Source organism: Piliocolobus tephrosceles, chromosome 5 (assembly GCF_002776525.5).
Source record: "Piliocolobus tephrosceles isolate RC106 chromosome 5, ASM277652v3, whole genome shotgun sequence".
In the NCBI taxonomy this organism is placed as follows: Eukaryota; Metazoa; Chordata; class Mammalia; order Primates; family Cercopithecidae; genus Piliocolobus; species Piliocolobus tephrosceles.
In genome coordinates, this window is record NC_045438.1 from 67,436,496 (window position 1) to 67,454,670 (window position 18,175).

Below are 18,175 nucleotides of genomic sequence, written 5' to 3' on the forward strand. Positions count from 1 at the left end.
TCTTTGTTGGTTTAAAGTCTCTTTTGTCAGAATCTAGGGTTGCAACTCCTGCTTTTTTCTGTTTTCCATTTGCTTGGTAAATTTTCCTCCATCCCTTTGTTTAGAGCTTGTGTGTGTCTCTTGAGGATAGCATACTGATGGGTCTTGGCTCTTCATCCAGCTTGCCATTTTCTTGGTCTTTTAATTGGGGCATTTAACCCATTTACATTTAACATTAGTATTGTTATGTGTGAATTTGATCCTGTCCTGATGATGCTAGCTGGTTATTTTGTAGGCTTGGTTTATGTGATTGCTTCATAGTGTCACTGGTCTGTGTACTTCAGTGTGTTTTTGTAGTGGCTGGTAACAATTTTTCCTTTCCATATTTATTTCTTTTTTCAGGAGCTCTTGTAAGGCAGGACTGGTAGTAACAAATTCCCTCACCTTTTGCTTGTCTGAAAAGGATCTTATTTCTCCTCTGCTTATAAAGCTTAGTTTGGTCAGATATGAAATTCTCAGTTAGAAATTCTTTTCTTTAAGAATGTTGAATATTGGCCACCAGTCTCTTCTGGCTTGCAGGGTTTTCGCTGAGAGGTTTGCTATTAGTCTGATGGGTTTCCCTTTGTAGGTGACCTGGCCTTTGTCTCTGGCTGTCCTTCATAGCTTTTCTTTCATTTGGACCTTGGGGATCTGGTGGCCTTGGGGAATCTGATGGGAAGACACATCTGATTATATGTCTTGGGGTTGATCTTTTTGTGGAGTATCTTACTGGGGTTCTCTGCATTTCCTGAATTTGAATATTGGCCTGTCCTGATAATCTGGGGGAGTTCTATATGATACTCTGAAGTCTATTTTCCAACTTGGTTCCATTCTCCTTGTCTCTTTCAGATACCCCAATCAGTTGTAGGTTTGGTCTCTTTACATAATTCCATATTTCTTGGAGGTTTTATTCATTCCTTTTTGTTCCTTTTTCTGTATTGTTGTCTGCCTGTCTTATTTTGGAAAGATAGTCTTCAAGCTCTGAGGTTCTTTCCTCCGGTTGGTCTATTCTGCTGTTGATACTTGTGATTTTATTGTGAAGTTCTCATGTTGTGTTTTTCAGCTCCATCAGGTCGGTTATGTTCCTCTCTAAACTGACTGTTGTGGCTACCAGCTCCTGTATTGTTTTATCATGATTCTTAGCTTCTTTGCATTGGGTTAAAACATGCTCCTTTAGCTCAGTGTAGTTTATTATTACCCACCTTCTGAAGCCTATTTCTGTCAATTCAGCCATCTCAGCCTCAGACCAGTTCTGTGCTTTTGCTGGAGAGGCATTGCGGTCATTTGGAGGAGAAGAGGCACTCTGGCTTTTTGAGTTTTCAGCATTTTTTTGTGGGGTCTTTTTGTTGATGATGTTGTTTTCTGTTCATTTGTTTTTCTTTTAGTAGTCTGGCCACTTTGCTGTATGTAGGGCTGCTGTGGTTTTCCGGGAGTCCTCTTCAGACCCCAGTTGCCTTGGTTTCTCCCATACCTGGAGGTATCAGCAGAGAAGGCCATGAAGCAGGAAAGATGGCAGGCAGGTCCTTCCTCTGGAAGCTCTGTCCCAGGGGGTAGGTACTTACCTGTTGTTGGCCTGCATGTACCTATAAGAGGTGGCTGGAGACCCCTGTTGGGAGATCTCAACAAGTCACAAGGAATGGGATCAGGGACTTGCCAAGAGCAGCAGTCTGGCTGCTTTTTGGTAGAGCACATGTACTGCGTTAAATGAGACACTACCTTGTCTGTACTGCCTGTATTCTCCAAAGCCGGCAGGCTGGAGCAGCTGAGTTGACTGAACCCAGACATGGTGGTCACCCCTCGCCCCCGGAGCTCGGTCCCAGTGAGATGCCAAAGCTCTGCCCTTAGAACCCTTAGCCAGTGTATTTCTATACGACATGAACACTTGAAATGTAATGGGTAACAGTAGTGGGTGTTTATAATAATATTCATATTGTCAAGATAATATTAATTTGTTTTATTCTGTTTGAAGATGTACTGTTGAGCGAGGCAGGGAAACATTTTAGAAGTAGTTTGAATTAGATTTTTCCATTAAACACAGCTATCTTTCAACTATTTGAAAAACTCTTATATTACTGAAAAATTAAGGGTTAATGATAGCTAGGATTTCATTATTTTATTGAAAAATAATTCAGTTCAACTGCCATTCACATTTAAATTACTTAATTAGCCTGAAGACTGGGATGTGAAGGAACTGATTTTCACAAATTGATATCAATAGCTATGAACTGGGTTACTGAAATACATGTGGAAAATAATAAATACTAAAAGAAATGGAAGGAAAAGTGTGATGAAAGAGTATTATATTTGTAAAAATTAATTTAAAAATAGACTGTAGAAGGAAATAATAGGAATTAATTGGTAAAAAAAAGAATATATACTATTCTGATAGATATGGAATGCGATTAAAATAGGTAACGTTCACATGAGCAATTCATAAATCTTTTATTTTTATGCTTCATGACTTGTTAAGGTCTTCCACAGAGATTATTGAGTCGCACTTTAAGATTGTAAAGCCAGAACCTCTTGGGAAAAAGTCTTTTTAGGGAAGAGTAGGGTCTTTCCTGGCATCTTAAAAAACACAGATGCGTAATTAATTATATGAAGGGGGCAGAAAACTTTTAGTACATCCAGTGAACAATGTTAGTGAAAGTAGACATAAACTAAAATACAATCATGTGCTAATGCAGATATCATTGCTATAATCACTATAAAATATTTTATATATGTTATTTCTCGGGTTGGACTCTAGAAATTTAGTGTATGTCTCAGTTTGACTGTTGGGTACACATTTCTGTCTCCCTCTCTATAATAACTGCCTGTATGTGACTTGTAGCTGATTAATTCCTATGTAATAGAGAAAAACTTGTACCTTTGGTTGGTGGGAAGTGGGATTTGGGGTAAGACTAGATTGAATAGCAGAGTTGGTAGCTTTCCTTGTGTTAAATTGTACAAGGAGCCACACAGGGTTTCGGGAGAGCTGTGAGGAGTCTACTGTGACACTTTTGTAGCTCTGAGGGCTGTGAAGAGTTCATAGCTAGCAGTCATATAGAACTTGCTGGCTCAGTGCCTTTTGTTTTTGGTCTTTTTTCCCCGTTTTTTTTTTGATTGGGTTTTATTTGTTTGTTTGTTTGTTTGTTTGTTTTTGAACAGAGCATCAGATGAGTGCCAAAAAAAGAATAAAGGAAGAAGGCTAAAACAGACTTTCTTCCCTGTTAGGGTCTTAATTCCTAGTAGGTGGGAGCTATATACCTGCTACAGCATATTGTTTTTAACTCACAAAGTTTCACTTATAATGATTTAAAAACTATATAAATGATAACATCTCATAGTTTATATATTTATACACACACATACTCTTTCTCTCTGTATATAATTCATTTTGTTCTAAGCCAAAATACAGTTTTTAAATGACCAGTTAATTTTTTTTATTTTTTTTCTTTAAGAGACAGGATCTTGCCCTGTTGCCTGGGTTGGAGTGTGGTAGCATGGTCATAGTTCACTGCATACTTGAACTCCTAGACTCAAGCAATGTTTCCACCTCAGCCTCCCCTAGTAACTGGGAGTACAGGCATGTGCCACCATGCCCTCTGCTTATTACCAGTTAAATTTTAAGTAACAATATTTTCTATGGTTATGATGTATATTAAAATAAAATGGGTGAATACGTAGCTTACATAGCTTACCTTAACTCAGAATTAAATTGGCTATGCTACAAAGAGCCATTTTATCAAGTTCTAAGTATGTGTTAAGTGAATTTGATGATGGTGTGCATTCATTCATGACATACTTTTTGAGTACTTTCAAAGTGGCAGCCACTTTTTAGGAGTTGGTATATATCCAGGTAAAACAAAGCCCCTGTGTGCAGAGAGATTACATTCTAATGAGACATTTCAGTGAGAATCACCTAGAAGTATAAACACACTGGGGCCCGGACAAGTTTGTGTTTTGGAAATAGCCAGAAAGCCGGTGAAACTAGACTTAAGTGAATGAATGAACTAGGGGGAGAATGAAAGAAGTGAGATCAGAGAGCAAAGCAGAGGCCAGATCATTTAGGGCCTTAGAGACTAGGAAAGGAATTTGGATGTTACTCCAAATGTCATGAGAAGTCATTATAGGGTTTTAAGCAAGAGAGTTGCCTGATCTGAGATATTTACATATACATACACACACACTTATACATATCTGTGTGTATATATACATACATTTTTTTTTTAAATCACTCTGGCTAAGATGTGGAGAAGCATCAGTACAGGGGCAAAAATGGAAACAGGGACACCAGATGTTGCAGTAATTCAGATGAGAAGTAATGATAGCTTGGATCAGGGTGCTGAAATGAAGGTAGTGAGCCAAGGTCAGATTGAGAGTATTTTTTTAAAGGTAAATCTGATAGTATCAGCTGAAATAGGGTGTGATAGAAGTCATGGATGATTGATTCCCTAGAATTTTTGCCTGAACAGCTTAGTGAATGGTGGCTTGCTGATTTGCTGAGATGTATGAGGTTGGTGTCAGTTTTAATTTAAATCTTTACCTCTTAAATAAGAATTGTGTTAACATTAAGTATGTAAACTATTTTTTAAAAGTCATTATGAAAACTTCTTTTTCATAGGCGGAGTACGTCCAGCTTGTTACTGAACTTCGAATGACAAGAGCCATTCAGCCTCAGATCAATGCCTTTTTACAGGGCTTTCATATGTTCATTCCACCCTCCCTCATACAGCTTTTTGATGAATATGAATTGGTAAGGAAAAACATCAGTTCTTATGTTGTAACACAACAACACAAAACTCTAGTGATGTAATTCAGAAATAATTGTGGAGTACTATAATGAATGAAATAATAATGTATAAATAGGAAAAAATGGTTTAATGTCCATTTTTAGAGATTTGATATAAAATTTATGGATGTGCCTTCTCTTAAGCTTAATAACCAGATAAGCAACTCCTTAATGTGAAGTGAGGTGAGGTGGTGACAAACTAAAATGGAATATATTCCTATTTCTTCTATATGGGAGATGTTGAAGGCCAGTCTTCCTATATGTGCAGTATTCTATATTATTTCTGAATTTTTTATTTGATCACATGACATAAAGGGCGCTGATACTAACTTCTTAAACTTCTAAAGAGAATTAAGAAGGTTTTTCTTATTGTATAGTATTTTCTTCTCCAGTTTCTTATGTTGCCATATATATAATTTTATAGTTATTTATTTCAAACCTATAGAGTCCATCGTCTTTGCTGTCCTGTACTCCCTAATGAATGTTTTGTTTTGCTACTTTAATTTGCCTTTATTGTACTGTGATCCAACAGGATTTCTAATTTTATATGATTTATGTTGCATTTTTCTCCATTTTCTTTTTCTCTTTAGTTTTGGTAATTTGGAGAATTATTTTTAAACTCTTTGAGTTGTCTAAATCTAAATAAAGCACAGTATTTTAAATAGAATATAGCTGCTTTCTTATCTAAAAAAATATAATTTGGAATAGTAAGTCCCAGATCAGTGGAAATATTTTATTTAGTTTTTATTCTATCTCAGAAAATTAGTTTTACCTTATGCCTTTCATTTTAGTATATGGATACAGACACTGATATATACCTTTAATTTTACATATGTATCAGTATTTTAAATTTATCATTCATAGTATATGTTAGCAGTGAACAAAATTTGCTAATTAATTTTGAAGTTCATTGTGATTTAGTTTCATTAAATGTAAGTTTTGAGGTTTTTTTGATTGTTTTTTAGTTGTACAGTTAATGGCTTCAGTTAGCGTAGATTCATCTAGTTTTTATGTAACAGTAGAAGTTGTTTTCAGCATTTAAAAATGGAGGACTATTCGAGCTATTATATTATTAGACCTGACTGAAATCTGACTTTTCCTGTACTGTGCTTGGATTAAATTAGCCTTTTGAAATTCAAAACAGAGAATTAATTATTTGCTGAACCTTTATGTAAAAAACAAATAGCAACAACAAAAATAATTGATGAAAACTCTGCCTTATAATTTACTGATATCAATAAGTTTATAAAACTTTGAATTATAATATACATGCAGAAAAGGACACACATCATAAATGTATAGCTTGATAAGTTTTAATAAACTGAACATACTCTTGAAATTAACACCCAGATGAAGAAACAGAAATCCTAGCACCGTGTATGTCACTCTGTCATCCCCCTCCGGTCATTCTCCCACTTTAACAGTAACCATTCTCTTGACTTCTAAAATCATAGATGAGATTTGCCTATTTTAGAACTATGTAAATAGAATTTATCTGGCTTTCTTAGCTCAACTTTTTTTGTGTGGGAATCATACATATTGTTGCATGCAGTTGGTAATTTGTTCATTTTTATTGCTGTATAGCATTTCAGTTTCCTTTAGTCTTTTCTATTCTTGATGAACATTTAGTGGGTACTTTTCAGTTTCAGGCTCTTTCAAGTACTGCTGCTACAAACATGCCTTTAGGAAAACCTAAGTATGCATTCTGTAGGTTATATGCCTTGGAGTGGAATTGCTGGGACATAGGCTGTGCATGTATCCCATTTCAGTAGATAAGAGCAGATAGTTTCCCAAGTGATGCATCAATTTACACTCCCATTAGTAGGTGTGAGAGTTCTGGGTGTTCTGCATTCTCACTAGCATTTGATAATTTTCCATCTTTTTCATTTCCTTACTGGTAATTCAGTAGTGGTCTTTCCTTGAGATTTTAATTTGTATTTACGTGGTAGCTAATGAAGTTACACACCTTTTATGATTACAGCCATTTGTGTACTCTGTTTTCAAAGTGTCTATTTAAGTAATTTGTCCATTTTTCTATTGTGTTTTCTTTTTTTTTTTTTTTCTTTTTACTGACTTGTAGGACTCTTTATGTATTCTTTTATAAGAGTCTTTTGTCAGATATATGTATTATGAATATTTTCTACTCAGGTCTTTTCAGTGAATAAAAATTTTGGGGTTTAACATAATTCAGTTTATCAGTTTTTTTTTTTTTTTAATGGAAGAAACTTTTTGTGTCTTGTTTAAGAAACTGTTTCTTTCTCCAAGGCTGTGAAGATATTTCTCTGTGTTTTCTTTTAAAAGCTTTATTCCTTTATCTTTCACATTTAGGTCTGTTACTGGTAAGTTTTTAATTGTAGCTCTTACATTAAAATTTAGATCAGGATTCCTAGTTTGTCTTGGACTCTGACTTTACTAAGTTGAGCTGATTCACATTTGGCAAGAGCAACATTGTAGGCATGGTCTTGATTTATGCAGTAATAATAATTACTATTAAGCGTTTAGTATTTGCCAAGTATTTTATATGTATTAATTTTTAAAAGGCACAAAAAATCTCTTGAGGTGAGTACGATTGTCCCCATTTTACAGATGAGAAAACTAGGCCAAAGAAGATACGGAACTTGTTCATGGTCACAGAGCATGTGTTAATGGTAGGCTATATGAACCCATGTTCGCTGACCTCAGATCTCATCAGTGTTTTCAGTCTGCTTCTTGGTGGCATGAGTAATCAGAGGGACTTGGCTTCAGAACCTTTTGTGTGACTTTGTGTCTTTCATAGGGGAGTGCTATGCTACACTGAGAACGGAAACTTGTAAAAAATGTGGTGTAAACGTCTAAGCTAGATGTGCATCTGAGTTAAAAGATTCAGGTTAAATTCTAGAGTTTTAGTGAGGAGAAGGTATCGAATAGCTCCAGTGTACTGAACTGGAGGTATAGTCATCCATTGTAGATAGGAGGCAATCCTAAGTCAAGAGATGAGTATGGACTGTTCTTCCATACTGTGCTGCTTGTGAATTTATCCATGAAAGAACCAGAATAGGCCGGGCGCGGTGGCTCAAGCCGCTGGGAGGCCGAGACGGGCGGATCACGAGGTCAGGAGATTGAGACCATCCTGACTAACGCGGTGAAACCCCGTCTCTACTAAAAAAATATAAAAAATTAGCCGGGCGTGATGGCGGGCGCCTGTAGTCCCAGCTACTCGGGAGGCTGAGGCAGGAGAATGACGTAAAACCTGGGAGGCGGAGCTTGCAGTGAGCTGAGATCCGGCCACTGCACCCCAGCCTGGGCGACAGAGCGAGACTCCGTCTCAAAAAAAAAAAAAAAAAAAAAAAAAAAAAAAGAACGAACCAGAATATAAAAACGTTGAGTCATGCGATGCTGGGTAAGCTGATGGCTATGAATACTTGCATGATTCAGTTTCTAACTATTAGTATGAGTTATATAACTTACAGTTCCCACAGATGAATTCAGTTATTTTGTTGTATTAAAAAAATGATTGGGACTTAAAATTTTTATTATATGTACTTTTTATTCTGGAATTCTCATTTCATCTATTTGTTTTTGGTCAATTTAGTAACTTTTTTTGCCCAGTTGTTAGGTGGAATAATAAAGATCCTTTCATCGTCTTCTTCAAAAAAAAATTGTAACAATTAATGTGATATTCATGAAGTGCTTCAAATTTCTTGAGAGAATGTAGTATTAGTCATTTTTATTCATAATTATGAATAATGAAAACATACTTAATATTATTAAAAGCTTATCTTCAGCCTAGAAGGGAAAAGGATTAAACTCATGAATTGTAAGACATGCGTAAAGCCTATCCCACTCCCTTTTAACAAACCTGTATCAGAGTCCTGCCAGGGAACAGAATTTCTCCAGATGGTTCAAATATTGAAACTTTAACAAAGGGACTATTACAGAGGTATGGGCAGTGTTAAGAATAAACAAGGTCTAGTGAGACATCCACAGACTGGCAACAGGGAAAGCCTTTATCATCCCTAGGACTGAAGAGACAGGTAGAGGAATTACTGTGAAGAGCCCCGTGGGAGCCTGAACCGCCAAGGAGGGCCCACCTGGTGGTAGCCATACTTGAGGAGCCATAGCTACTGCAAAGAGGTGCTGAAGCAGTGGGGGAGCAGAGAGTACCCTCACCTCCAAACTAACTGCCTGTGTTTCCCAGGCTCCAAACCCAATCCAAAGCCAGCTGGCAAGAGAACCAGCAGGCAAAGCAGCCAGTCTGCAGTGCAAAGGAAGCTAGATAATGTATTTGGGGGTGGTCAATGTAGACTAACTAGACTGTCTTCATCTAGGAAGAGGATTCTATAATACTGTTACTAGAAGGACTAAAACACACCCTATACTAGCAGTTCTAAAACTTTGGTCTTAGGACCCCTTGCAACAAAAGAGTTTTTGTTTATGTAGGTTATGTCAATCTATATTTACTGTACTTGAAATTAAAACAAATGTAAAATATTTTATTCACATAAAATAATCCATTATTATGTTAATATAGAGAACATTTGAAAAACTAAAATTGCATTTTCTAGAACAAAACAAATAATGGAAAGACTGGTATTGTTTTACAGTTTTGCAAATTTCTTTAATGTCTAGCTTAATAGAAGACAAATGGGCCCTTATAACTGCTTTTGTGTATAATCTGTTTTGATATGTTGTTTGGTTGAAATATATGAAGAAAATCCAACCTTATACAGATAAGTTGGAAAAGGGAGAACCTCTTGGACCCACAGAAAAATCTCGGAACCCCTCAAGAGTTCTCAGATGTTGCCTTATATCAATCTTATTTAAGGCACAAGGTCAGCTATATGTTATGAGTAGTTACTATAGGAGACATGATTTTGAATCACACGGTATCTACATCCCCGTAATAAGAAATCCTGGCTGGGTGCGGTGGTTCACACCTGTAATCCCAGCACTTTGGGAGGCTGAGGTGGGCGGATCACAAGGTCAGGAGATCGAGACCATCCTGGCTAACATGGTGAAACCCCCGTCTCTACTAAATATACAAAAAAATCAGCCGGGCGTGGTGGCGGGCGCCTGTAGTCCCAGCTACTCAGGAGGCTGAGGCAGGAGAATGGCGTGAACCCAGGAGGCGGAGCTAGCAGTGAGCCGAGATCGCACCACCGCACTCCGCACTCCGGCCTGGGCGACAGAGCAAGACTCCGTCTCAAAAAAAAAAAAAAAAAAGGAAATCCTGATGGATGTTCTGGCTCATCAATGTGAAGTGTAGGCCAATCATTGCCTCCCCTGTCTATGTAAGCATATCTAACTGTGAAATATGGACTGATTCAGAGAAGTGGACAGGCTCTTTTCATGTCCTCTTTTCCCTTGGAAAACAAAAAGGAAAATACTTTGCCGTTCTTAATTTAATTTTTACTTACATGATTGAGATTTTGTGTCTTTGATTATCTTCCTGTATGAAAGAAACCTATCAAGTCATTAGGAAAATTGAATTTTTTTTTGACTTTGGAGAAAATTGACTTTAAAGGATCCAAATTATTCCAGAAGAGAATTCCTAAAAGGCCTAAATATTTTTTAAAAATCATAACTATTTTTATATTACCTCCTTTTTCCTCATGATAAGGATTTCTTGATGCTTTTCCCCTTGTGTAGTCACGTATTTATTCAGGTCTTTGTTGTCACTTCCATGTTGAGAATACTGTCTCCTTACAGAAGTTAACAAATTTGCAAAGAGTTGTAAAAATATAAAGTAAATCAAAGATAATGTTCATAAAACTTTTGCACACATAAACTGTTGTTGCATATGTTCACACATAAACATAAACTATAATCTCTTATGTTTTAATGAAGTTGTGTCAATGTGGAAACATCTCTACATCTTACAATATTTGAGATTATCAGCGTCAAGAATTTTCTCTCATGTAATGCTTGTTATTGATGACATGCAGGAACTGTCACAAAAATGTATCAGTTTCATGTGGGATTAGTTTCTAATTAAGGCAAATTTACCATTTAAATGTAATAACTTTTTTCCCTAAAGAAAATTATTGAAATATTTCTCTTCTTCCCCCAAGGAGCTACTGCTTTCTGGCATGCCAGAAATTGATGTGAGTGATTGGATAAAAAATACAGAATACACAAGTGGCTATGAAAGAGAAGATCCAGTTATTCAGGTAAAATTTCTCTAGAGCTTAGAATGAAGTTAAGGTTTGCTGTTTAATTTTGTAAGCTTTTCAGCACTATTGAATGAAAACTTACATTAATTAACAAAGTAAAGTGTTTCCCCAAATTATTCTTGTGGGAACAGTGCCTATGAAAGCTTTGCATGAAATCATTTTTGGTAAACGACTTTCATAGAATAAAATGTGCTTTATGAAGATTACATACTTCTCTGTTATTGAGAAGTCTGCAGTTGCTGTGAAATATGAGCTAAGTTTTTTGTTGTTGTTGTTAGTGGTTCTGGGAAGTTGTAGAAGACATTACTCAAGAGGAGAGAGTTCTTCTCTTGCAGTTTGTTACTGGCAGGTAAGCAGTATTTTTATGATAATATGGAAATAATTTAATGTATTCTGCTTTTAATGGCTTAGAGATAACTCAAATGAGGAGTTATTACTCTGAATTGTCAGTAACTTACCACCCTTTCCACTGTTTTAGATATTAAAGATTTATTTTGGTATTAAAGATAAGACATTTATAGTAGTGATCAATCATGTTTATTTGATATATTAAAAAGGATCACCAATTAGGACTATTAGTATATTGCACTTTATAATTTGGAAATCTTTTTGCTCTGCGGGTCGGTCAAGGATAGTAGCCAAATGTTTAATATTTGTATATTGCTGGTTTGGTTTAATAGTAAGGCAGTTCAGTTTATCCTGGGTAACTCATACACATACTCTATGTTACCCATACACAACAGTTTTTCTGTAATTCAAAGTAAACTTTAAAGTGTCAAGATTCATGGCCTAAAAATTAATTTGTGGTACCATACTTCTCTGAAAAGTTCACTTTTGAAACCAGTTAAATATAATAGATATTAGAAAACTAGATGATTTAACCATCTTTTAGCTTATATTTCTGAAAGATGTAAAAAAAAAAAAGTCTGATTTTCATTTTGGATAACAGAATTTTATCTTCTATTTATCAAAATGTAGTTTAGTTTTTTTCATTATAAATGTGCATATTTCTCCTAGGAAAGTTAGAAAACAAAGTTAGAATAAGAAAAACCACAGTCCTTCAGCCATAACCATTGTAAACAATTTGATATATTTACTTCTTTGTTTTTTCTGCATATTTAAAAACCATAATTATGAATATGTATCTATATAAAATACATATATATAATTTTTTTTTTGAGACAGTGTCTCACTGTGTCCCTCAGGCTGGAGTGCAGTGGCTTGATCTTGGCTCACTGCAACTTCCGCCCCCTGGGTTCAAGCGATTCTGCTACCTCAGCCTCCCAAGTAGTTGGGAGTACAGGCGCCTGCCACCACACCTGGCTAATTTTTGTATTTTTTTATTTTTAGTAGAGATGAGGTTTCACCATCTTGGCCAGGCTGGTCTTGAACTCCTGACCGCATGATCCACCCATCTTGGCCTCTCAAAGTGCTAGGATTACAGGCGTGAGCCACCATGCCTGGCCTATAATTTTTAAAATCCAAATGTTTTTAATTTTAAAAGTAGTGTTTAATCATTGTAGGAAATTTGGACAATGGAGAAAATAGGAGAAAATTAAAATCCTTAATGTTAAGTGATCCCACTATTTAGAGATAACGACAATTAACATTTTGCTTTTTTTTTTTTTAGTCTTTTTACTGTATAGTTAGAAAAATAGTTGGGGCCACACTATAGATCTAATTTTAAAGAATAAATTAATAGTCTGGGCACGGTACTTCTCTTGCAGTTTGTTACTGGCAAGTAAAAAGTATTTTTATGATAATATGGAAATAATATATCCTGTTTTTATGGCTTAAAGATAACTAAAATGAGGAATTATTACTCTGAATTGTCAAAAACCCTTTCCACTGTTTCAGGTATTAAAGATTTATTTTGGTATTAAAGATAAGACATTTATAGTAGTGCCTGTAATCCTGGCACTTTGAGAGGCTGAGGCGGTCAGGTCACTTGAGCTCAGGCGTCTGTTTTTTTTGTTGTTGTCGTTGTGGGAATTCTTTGTGTGTTCTCGATATCAATTTGGTGTCATATTCAATAAATCATTGCCAAATCCGGTGTTATGAAGCTTTTCCTTTACATTTTCTTCTGAGAGTTTTATAGTATTAGCTTTTACATTGAGGTCTTCAACCCATTTTGAGTTAGTTTTTAAGTTACTTAGTGTAAAGTAAGGGTCCAACTTCATTTTCATTGTAGTGAATATTCAGTTTTCCCAACACACTTCGTTGAAAAGACTGTCTTTTCCCCTTTGAATGTTGTTGGCACTCTAGTTGAAAATCATTTCACTATGTATGTGAGGGGTTATTTCTGGCCTCTATTCTATTCTACTAGTTCATATGTCTCTTTACTTGGCAGTATCACACTATTTTGATTACCACAGCTTTGTAATAAGTTTTGAAATCAGGATATGTGAGTCTGCCACCTTTGTTCTTTTTTTTCTAGACTGTTTAGGCTATTTGAGGTTCAACTTTGTTTTTAGGTGAACTAAACTGTGCTTTATTTTATAAATCATATTTTTAAGAAAGTATTTTAAATTATTCAGATGTTTGCAAGTATATATTTAGTAATCTATACACTAAATGTTCCTTTGTCATTATTCTAATTTATCCAAAAAGCACTACAGCACCTCATTTTAAAAGCAATAGAATGTTTTTTAGTATCAGTTTAATCATGATACATACACAGGCTAACTTTAGAAGAAATATTAATTTTATTTTCGATGTATATAGAACTTGAGAAGTTGTAATTACATCCTCTACAGTCATGTACCCAAGATTAAATTTTCTACTGATGTGTTATGCATTATATGTTAGCCTTCCTGTGGCCTCTTTATGTTAGGTGATGTTTGAAAAATATGTTTGATATTCTGAATATCAAATCAAAGAGGAACATAAAGAATTTTTCAGTTTTTCCACTATGAAAAACAAAACAAAAAACCTTTAGGGCCTAGATATTTTTCACAAACAAGGAAATCATTTGGATTACATGTCAGAGCATTTATTGCTTGAATTAATCAATCAAATATTAATGTATTAACAATTTAATGAATGTCTACTCCAGGCATTTTGCTAGCCCCAGGGATATAGATGTAAATATGACTTGTTTGGGCCCTCAAATAAGCCCCACTTCAATAGAGAGCCACATGAAAGCAAATAATTGTAAATGTAGCATGCTAAATGCAATATTGAGGTATGTGCTGTGGCCAGTTGCAAGCGTAGTGTAGCTATGGAAATGTGGAGGGTGTCTCCATGGAAGCTTGCTAACTAATCACAAAGCAATTTACAGTAATGAGTTGGGGTTTTGTAGACTAAAAAATGTCATGTTGTCATTGTCGTAGAGTTGGATATATTTCTACCCTAACTTAGAACTTGAAATTTATCTGTCACAAATATCTTTCTTTCATGATTACAATGTATTAAGATACAAACTCTTAGTTCCAGGGTCCCACATGGTGGGTTTGCTAATATCATGGGTGGAAGTGGATTGCAAAACTTTACAATCGCTGCTGTGCCATATACTCCAAATCTTTTACCAACTTCAAGCACATGGTATGTTCAATTGGTTTATTTAAATGCTTTACAAATTGTTTTGATTAACTTTGAATGATCAGAGGTCTAACTGTTGCTGCATTGAGAGGAAAAACCTCAGCTGTGATCTCTCTCTAGGATTTTGGAATCATTGATAACTAATTATGTAGTTTTTTGTGCCCCTGTTTTTGGGAGGGAAAATGTTTGAGGAAACCCTGATTCCCTACAATGTAATTGACTATAGTTCAAGTATCACCGACGTTACACTATCATAAGTAGCACTGAGTTACACACCATCACTTCAAACTAAATTGCCCTATTGCTTATTTATTTTAAGCTGAAAAGAACTTACTTTCTTCCACTGCATTTGCATGCTGAAAGAAACTGCAATGCAGCAGATTTTTTCTTCTTTTTAAATACCACTTTAGGGTTTTTCAATTTGAATGCAAATTTGAGAGGATGGTTTTATGTTAATTTTGAGTAGTGTTTTCACTTCTAGACAAAACAATCAGAAATTTTATAGATTTCCTGTTTAATGGTGGTGTATTTTTCTTTTAAAGCATCAACATGCTCAAGTTACCTGAATACCCAAGTAAAGAAATACTCAAGGACAGACTTCTTGTGGCACTACATTGTGGCAGCTATGGTTACACAATGGCATAATGAAGTCTGGAAAACTCATCTGACTGCTGATGCACAATTCAGAATGGCAGAAGTAATTTGGGAAAATGTCAACAACAAAGCAGCCTAAATGCAACCCATAGGCAGGGCTGATGCTTCAAATTTATAAAAGATCATCAGGTTTTCTGTTTCTGTCTTTTCCCTTTTATGTTTTCTCTGTTTGTGATACAATTAGAAAATATAAAATCACAGTAGATTTTATTTTTTAAAATGCTAATTGAAAGTAGTAGAGACTGTCCTTTTTCGTAATTAATTTTATCCAAGATTGTATTAAGGCAAAATCTGATTCTACATTCCACCTCTGCTGTGTAACTGTCTTGTTAAAAGGAGGTTTTCTCCTAATTTCTGATGTATTATATGAGGTCATCCAGCTGGTATGTTCTTTTGCATGTAAAGTGCCATTTATATTTTAGAAAACTATTGTATAGAATGGATTAATTTAGATTGTCTATAAAGTCACAAATATGTATTTTCCCACAGTGTATTCTATATTGCAATGATTTTTTTAGCATTTTAATATTTTAATACACATTGTAAAATTTAGACTGATACTAACAGTTGAAATGACATCTGATTTATATATTAAAGCTTACACTATATTGTATGAATTATTTACATCTTTCAGTGGCCAGTTTTCCATATGTACATATTATGTCTCAATGTTTTTCTTATGCCTCATTTTAATTCATAATGAAGGTAAAATTAAAATGTATTTTACTACATTTATTTTCATTACTTTTATCTGTGAGCTTTGACACATCTGAAAAAGTAATCTGATGTGCAAATTATAATTTAAATATGTTAATTTTTTTACTTCTTAAATTTGCTTTTCGTCATTAGATTGTCAAGTTCACGTGATATGTGCCTAATATCACTTGGGTGTTGGGTTTTTGAATTTTTGGGTAATCAGTTTTATTTTGAAAAGACAGACTTGAATAGTTACAGCATATGTTTGAACAGGAAGTAGGAACATGCATACATGAAGAAATGCTAACGGAAGGATTTGTAATGCTTAGGATCTTCCCTTGGAAACTAAAAATAGTATATTAATGACATCACTGTTTGTAGAATGACATATGCAAATTTTCTCATAAGCAGTCATTATGTTTGTCAGTAATGTTTGAGAGACATGTAAGTTGAAAGTTTTGCTAAATATAAAGCTCCTTTAATACATTGGTTTTGGTTCTCTTGTCTTTTCTAAATGTTAACAAAATATATCTTAACAGATTACATGAAATTTAGGAATTATTTAAAATTTACCATTAGCTCTAAAATTAAGATTCAGATGCTTTATTTATAGTAACTGAAGCTAATAATGTTTTATGTTTTGATTTTTTGAAATTTAATTGTAGAAGTCACTGCCTTCTGAGTTTTCAAATAGATAACCACCTTTAATATTATATTGCTTATAATACTAATGTTTACAGATATGTTTCTGTTTATAGCCATACAATACATTGACTCTGTCATATTAGTTTTTTTGCAAGTAGTTATGTAAAAGAGATAGATAATAAAATATTAAATAACTGAGTGTGGTGGCTTATGTCTGTAATCTCAGCGTTTTGAGAGGCTGAGGTGGGAGAATTGCTTAAACCCAGGAGTTCAAGACCAGCCTAGACAATGTAAGAAGCCCCATCTCTACAAAAAATAAAAATAAGCTGGATATGGTGGCATATGCCTGTGGTCGGAAGGCTAGGTGCGAGATCGCTTGAGCCCAGGAGGTCAAGGCTGTGATGAGCCATGATTGTGTGACTGCACTCCAGCCTGTAAGACTTTGTCTCAAAAAAAAAAATATATATATATACACACACACACACACACATATATATATACCCACACACACACACACACATATATATATTTTAACCATGAATTTGATTAGTTTAAAATATAGATCTGGTTATTTCAGGATTTATTTTTTCACATTTTTAAGAGTGTAGTTAATATAAAGAGATTTTACAAAGATTAAAAATACTATTTAGAGGTAGCATCTTTCTAATTTACTCCATTCTCACAATTTCTTCTGTATATGTAGATGGATATGTTGAATGCAAGGTAGTATAGAAAAATGATTAGATTTTCACCTTTGGGAAAACCAAGATTATATTAATAGGAAAATGACTCAATTCTTAAAACATGGTAGTCTCATATAAGGAAGAAAACAGAAAACACTCGAAAAGAATATAATATAGGGAATGTACAGGAAACTGATTAATGAAAATATCTGGGCAGAGTAGATTAAGTTATCCAAATAGTTTGAGGGGATAGTTATTAACCACATAGTTAATAAAATCCATTTTCAAGTTAACCCCAAAACAAAATGTAATAGAAGGAAATCCCAGCTTGGAAATAATCTGCTGAACACAGCCTCTACTGTTCAGGCAGTCTTTTGCCTGTCGGGGAAACGCAAGCTTTAAAGGGTAGGTCACAAGTTGGAGGCCCAGTAGATGATTCCTACTCACATGTTTTGTTTGTCATACTGTCTGTAAAATTTTGAATGAGTTACCAACATTTTACAAAACCTGAAGATTTCATGCAGAAGTCAGGAGTTTTGGGTTCTTTTGAGCAATGAGACAATTTGACAATTATTGGGTGCGTGGGTGCGTATTCCTACAAAGCATTTTTAGTACTCTGGAATTGAGTAAATGCTGCTGCTTTGAATAACTAAATGCCCTATCCAGCTTGCCATTTCCCCTTCTCTCTCTCTCCCCTCTATTTTCTCCCCTGTTGTTTTTGTTTTGTTTTGTTTTGTTTTTTTGTTTTGTTTTGTTTTTGTACTCTATTGCCCAGGCTGGAGTGCAGTGGCATGATTTTGGCTGACTGCAACCTCCACCTCCTAGGTTCAAGTGATTCTCGCTCCTCAGCCTCCCGAGTAGCTGGGATTTTAGGCATGCACCATCACACCCGACTAATTTTTGTTTTTAGTAAAGACGAGGTTTCAGCTTGTTGGTCCGGCTGGTCTTGAACCCCTAAGGACCTCAAATGATCCGCCTGCCTCAGCCTCCCAAAGTGCTGGGATTATGCCACC

General features: G+C 35.0%; 1 protein-coding gene across 6 annotated transcripts in view; it reads left to right on the forward strand.

The window, feature by feature from the left end:
* HACE1 (HECT domain and ankyrin repeat containing E3 ubiquitin protein ligase 1) overlaps positions 1 to 16,678 on the forward strand; it is a 123,949-nt gene extending 107,271 nt beyond the window's left edge. For 5 of the 6 annotated variants that reach the window (XM_023205917.2, XM_026454415.1, XM_023205919.2 and 2 more), the window contains 5 exons: positions 4,625 to 4,756; positions 10,843 to 10,941; positions 11,223 to 11,293; positions 14,374 to 14,487; positions 15,027 to 16,678. In XM_023205917.2, the coding sequence (XP_023061685.1) occupies positions 4,625 to 4,756; positions 10,843 to 10,941; positions 11,223 to 11,293; positions 14,374 to 14,487; positions 15,027 to 15,129 (519 nt within the window). In that variant the 3' untranslated portion in view covers positions 15,130 to 16,678. The remainder of the gene's footprint in view (positions 1 to 4,624; positions 4,757 to 10,842; positions 10,942 to 11,222; positions 11,294 to 14,373; positions 14,488 to 15,026) is intronic. The other variant, XM_023205918.3, reaches the window with a different exon arrangement.
* The last annotated feature ends 1,497 nt before the right edge of the window (positions 16,679 to 18,175 follow it).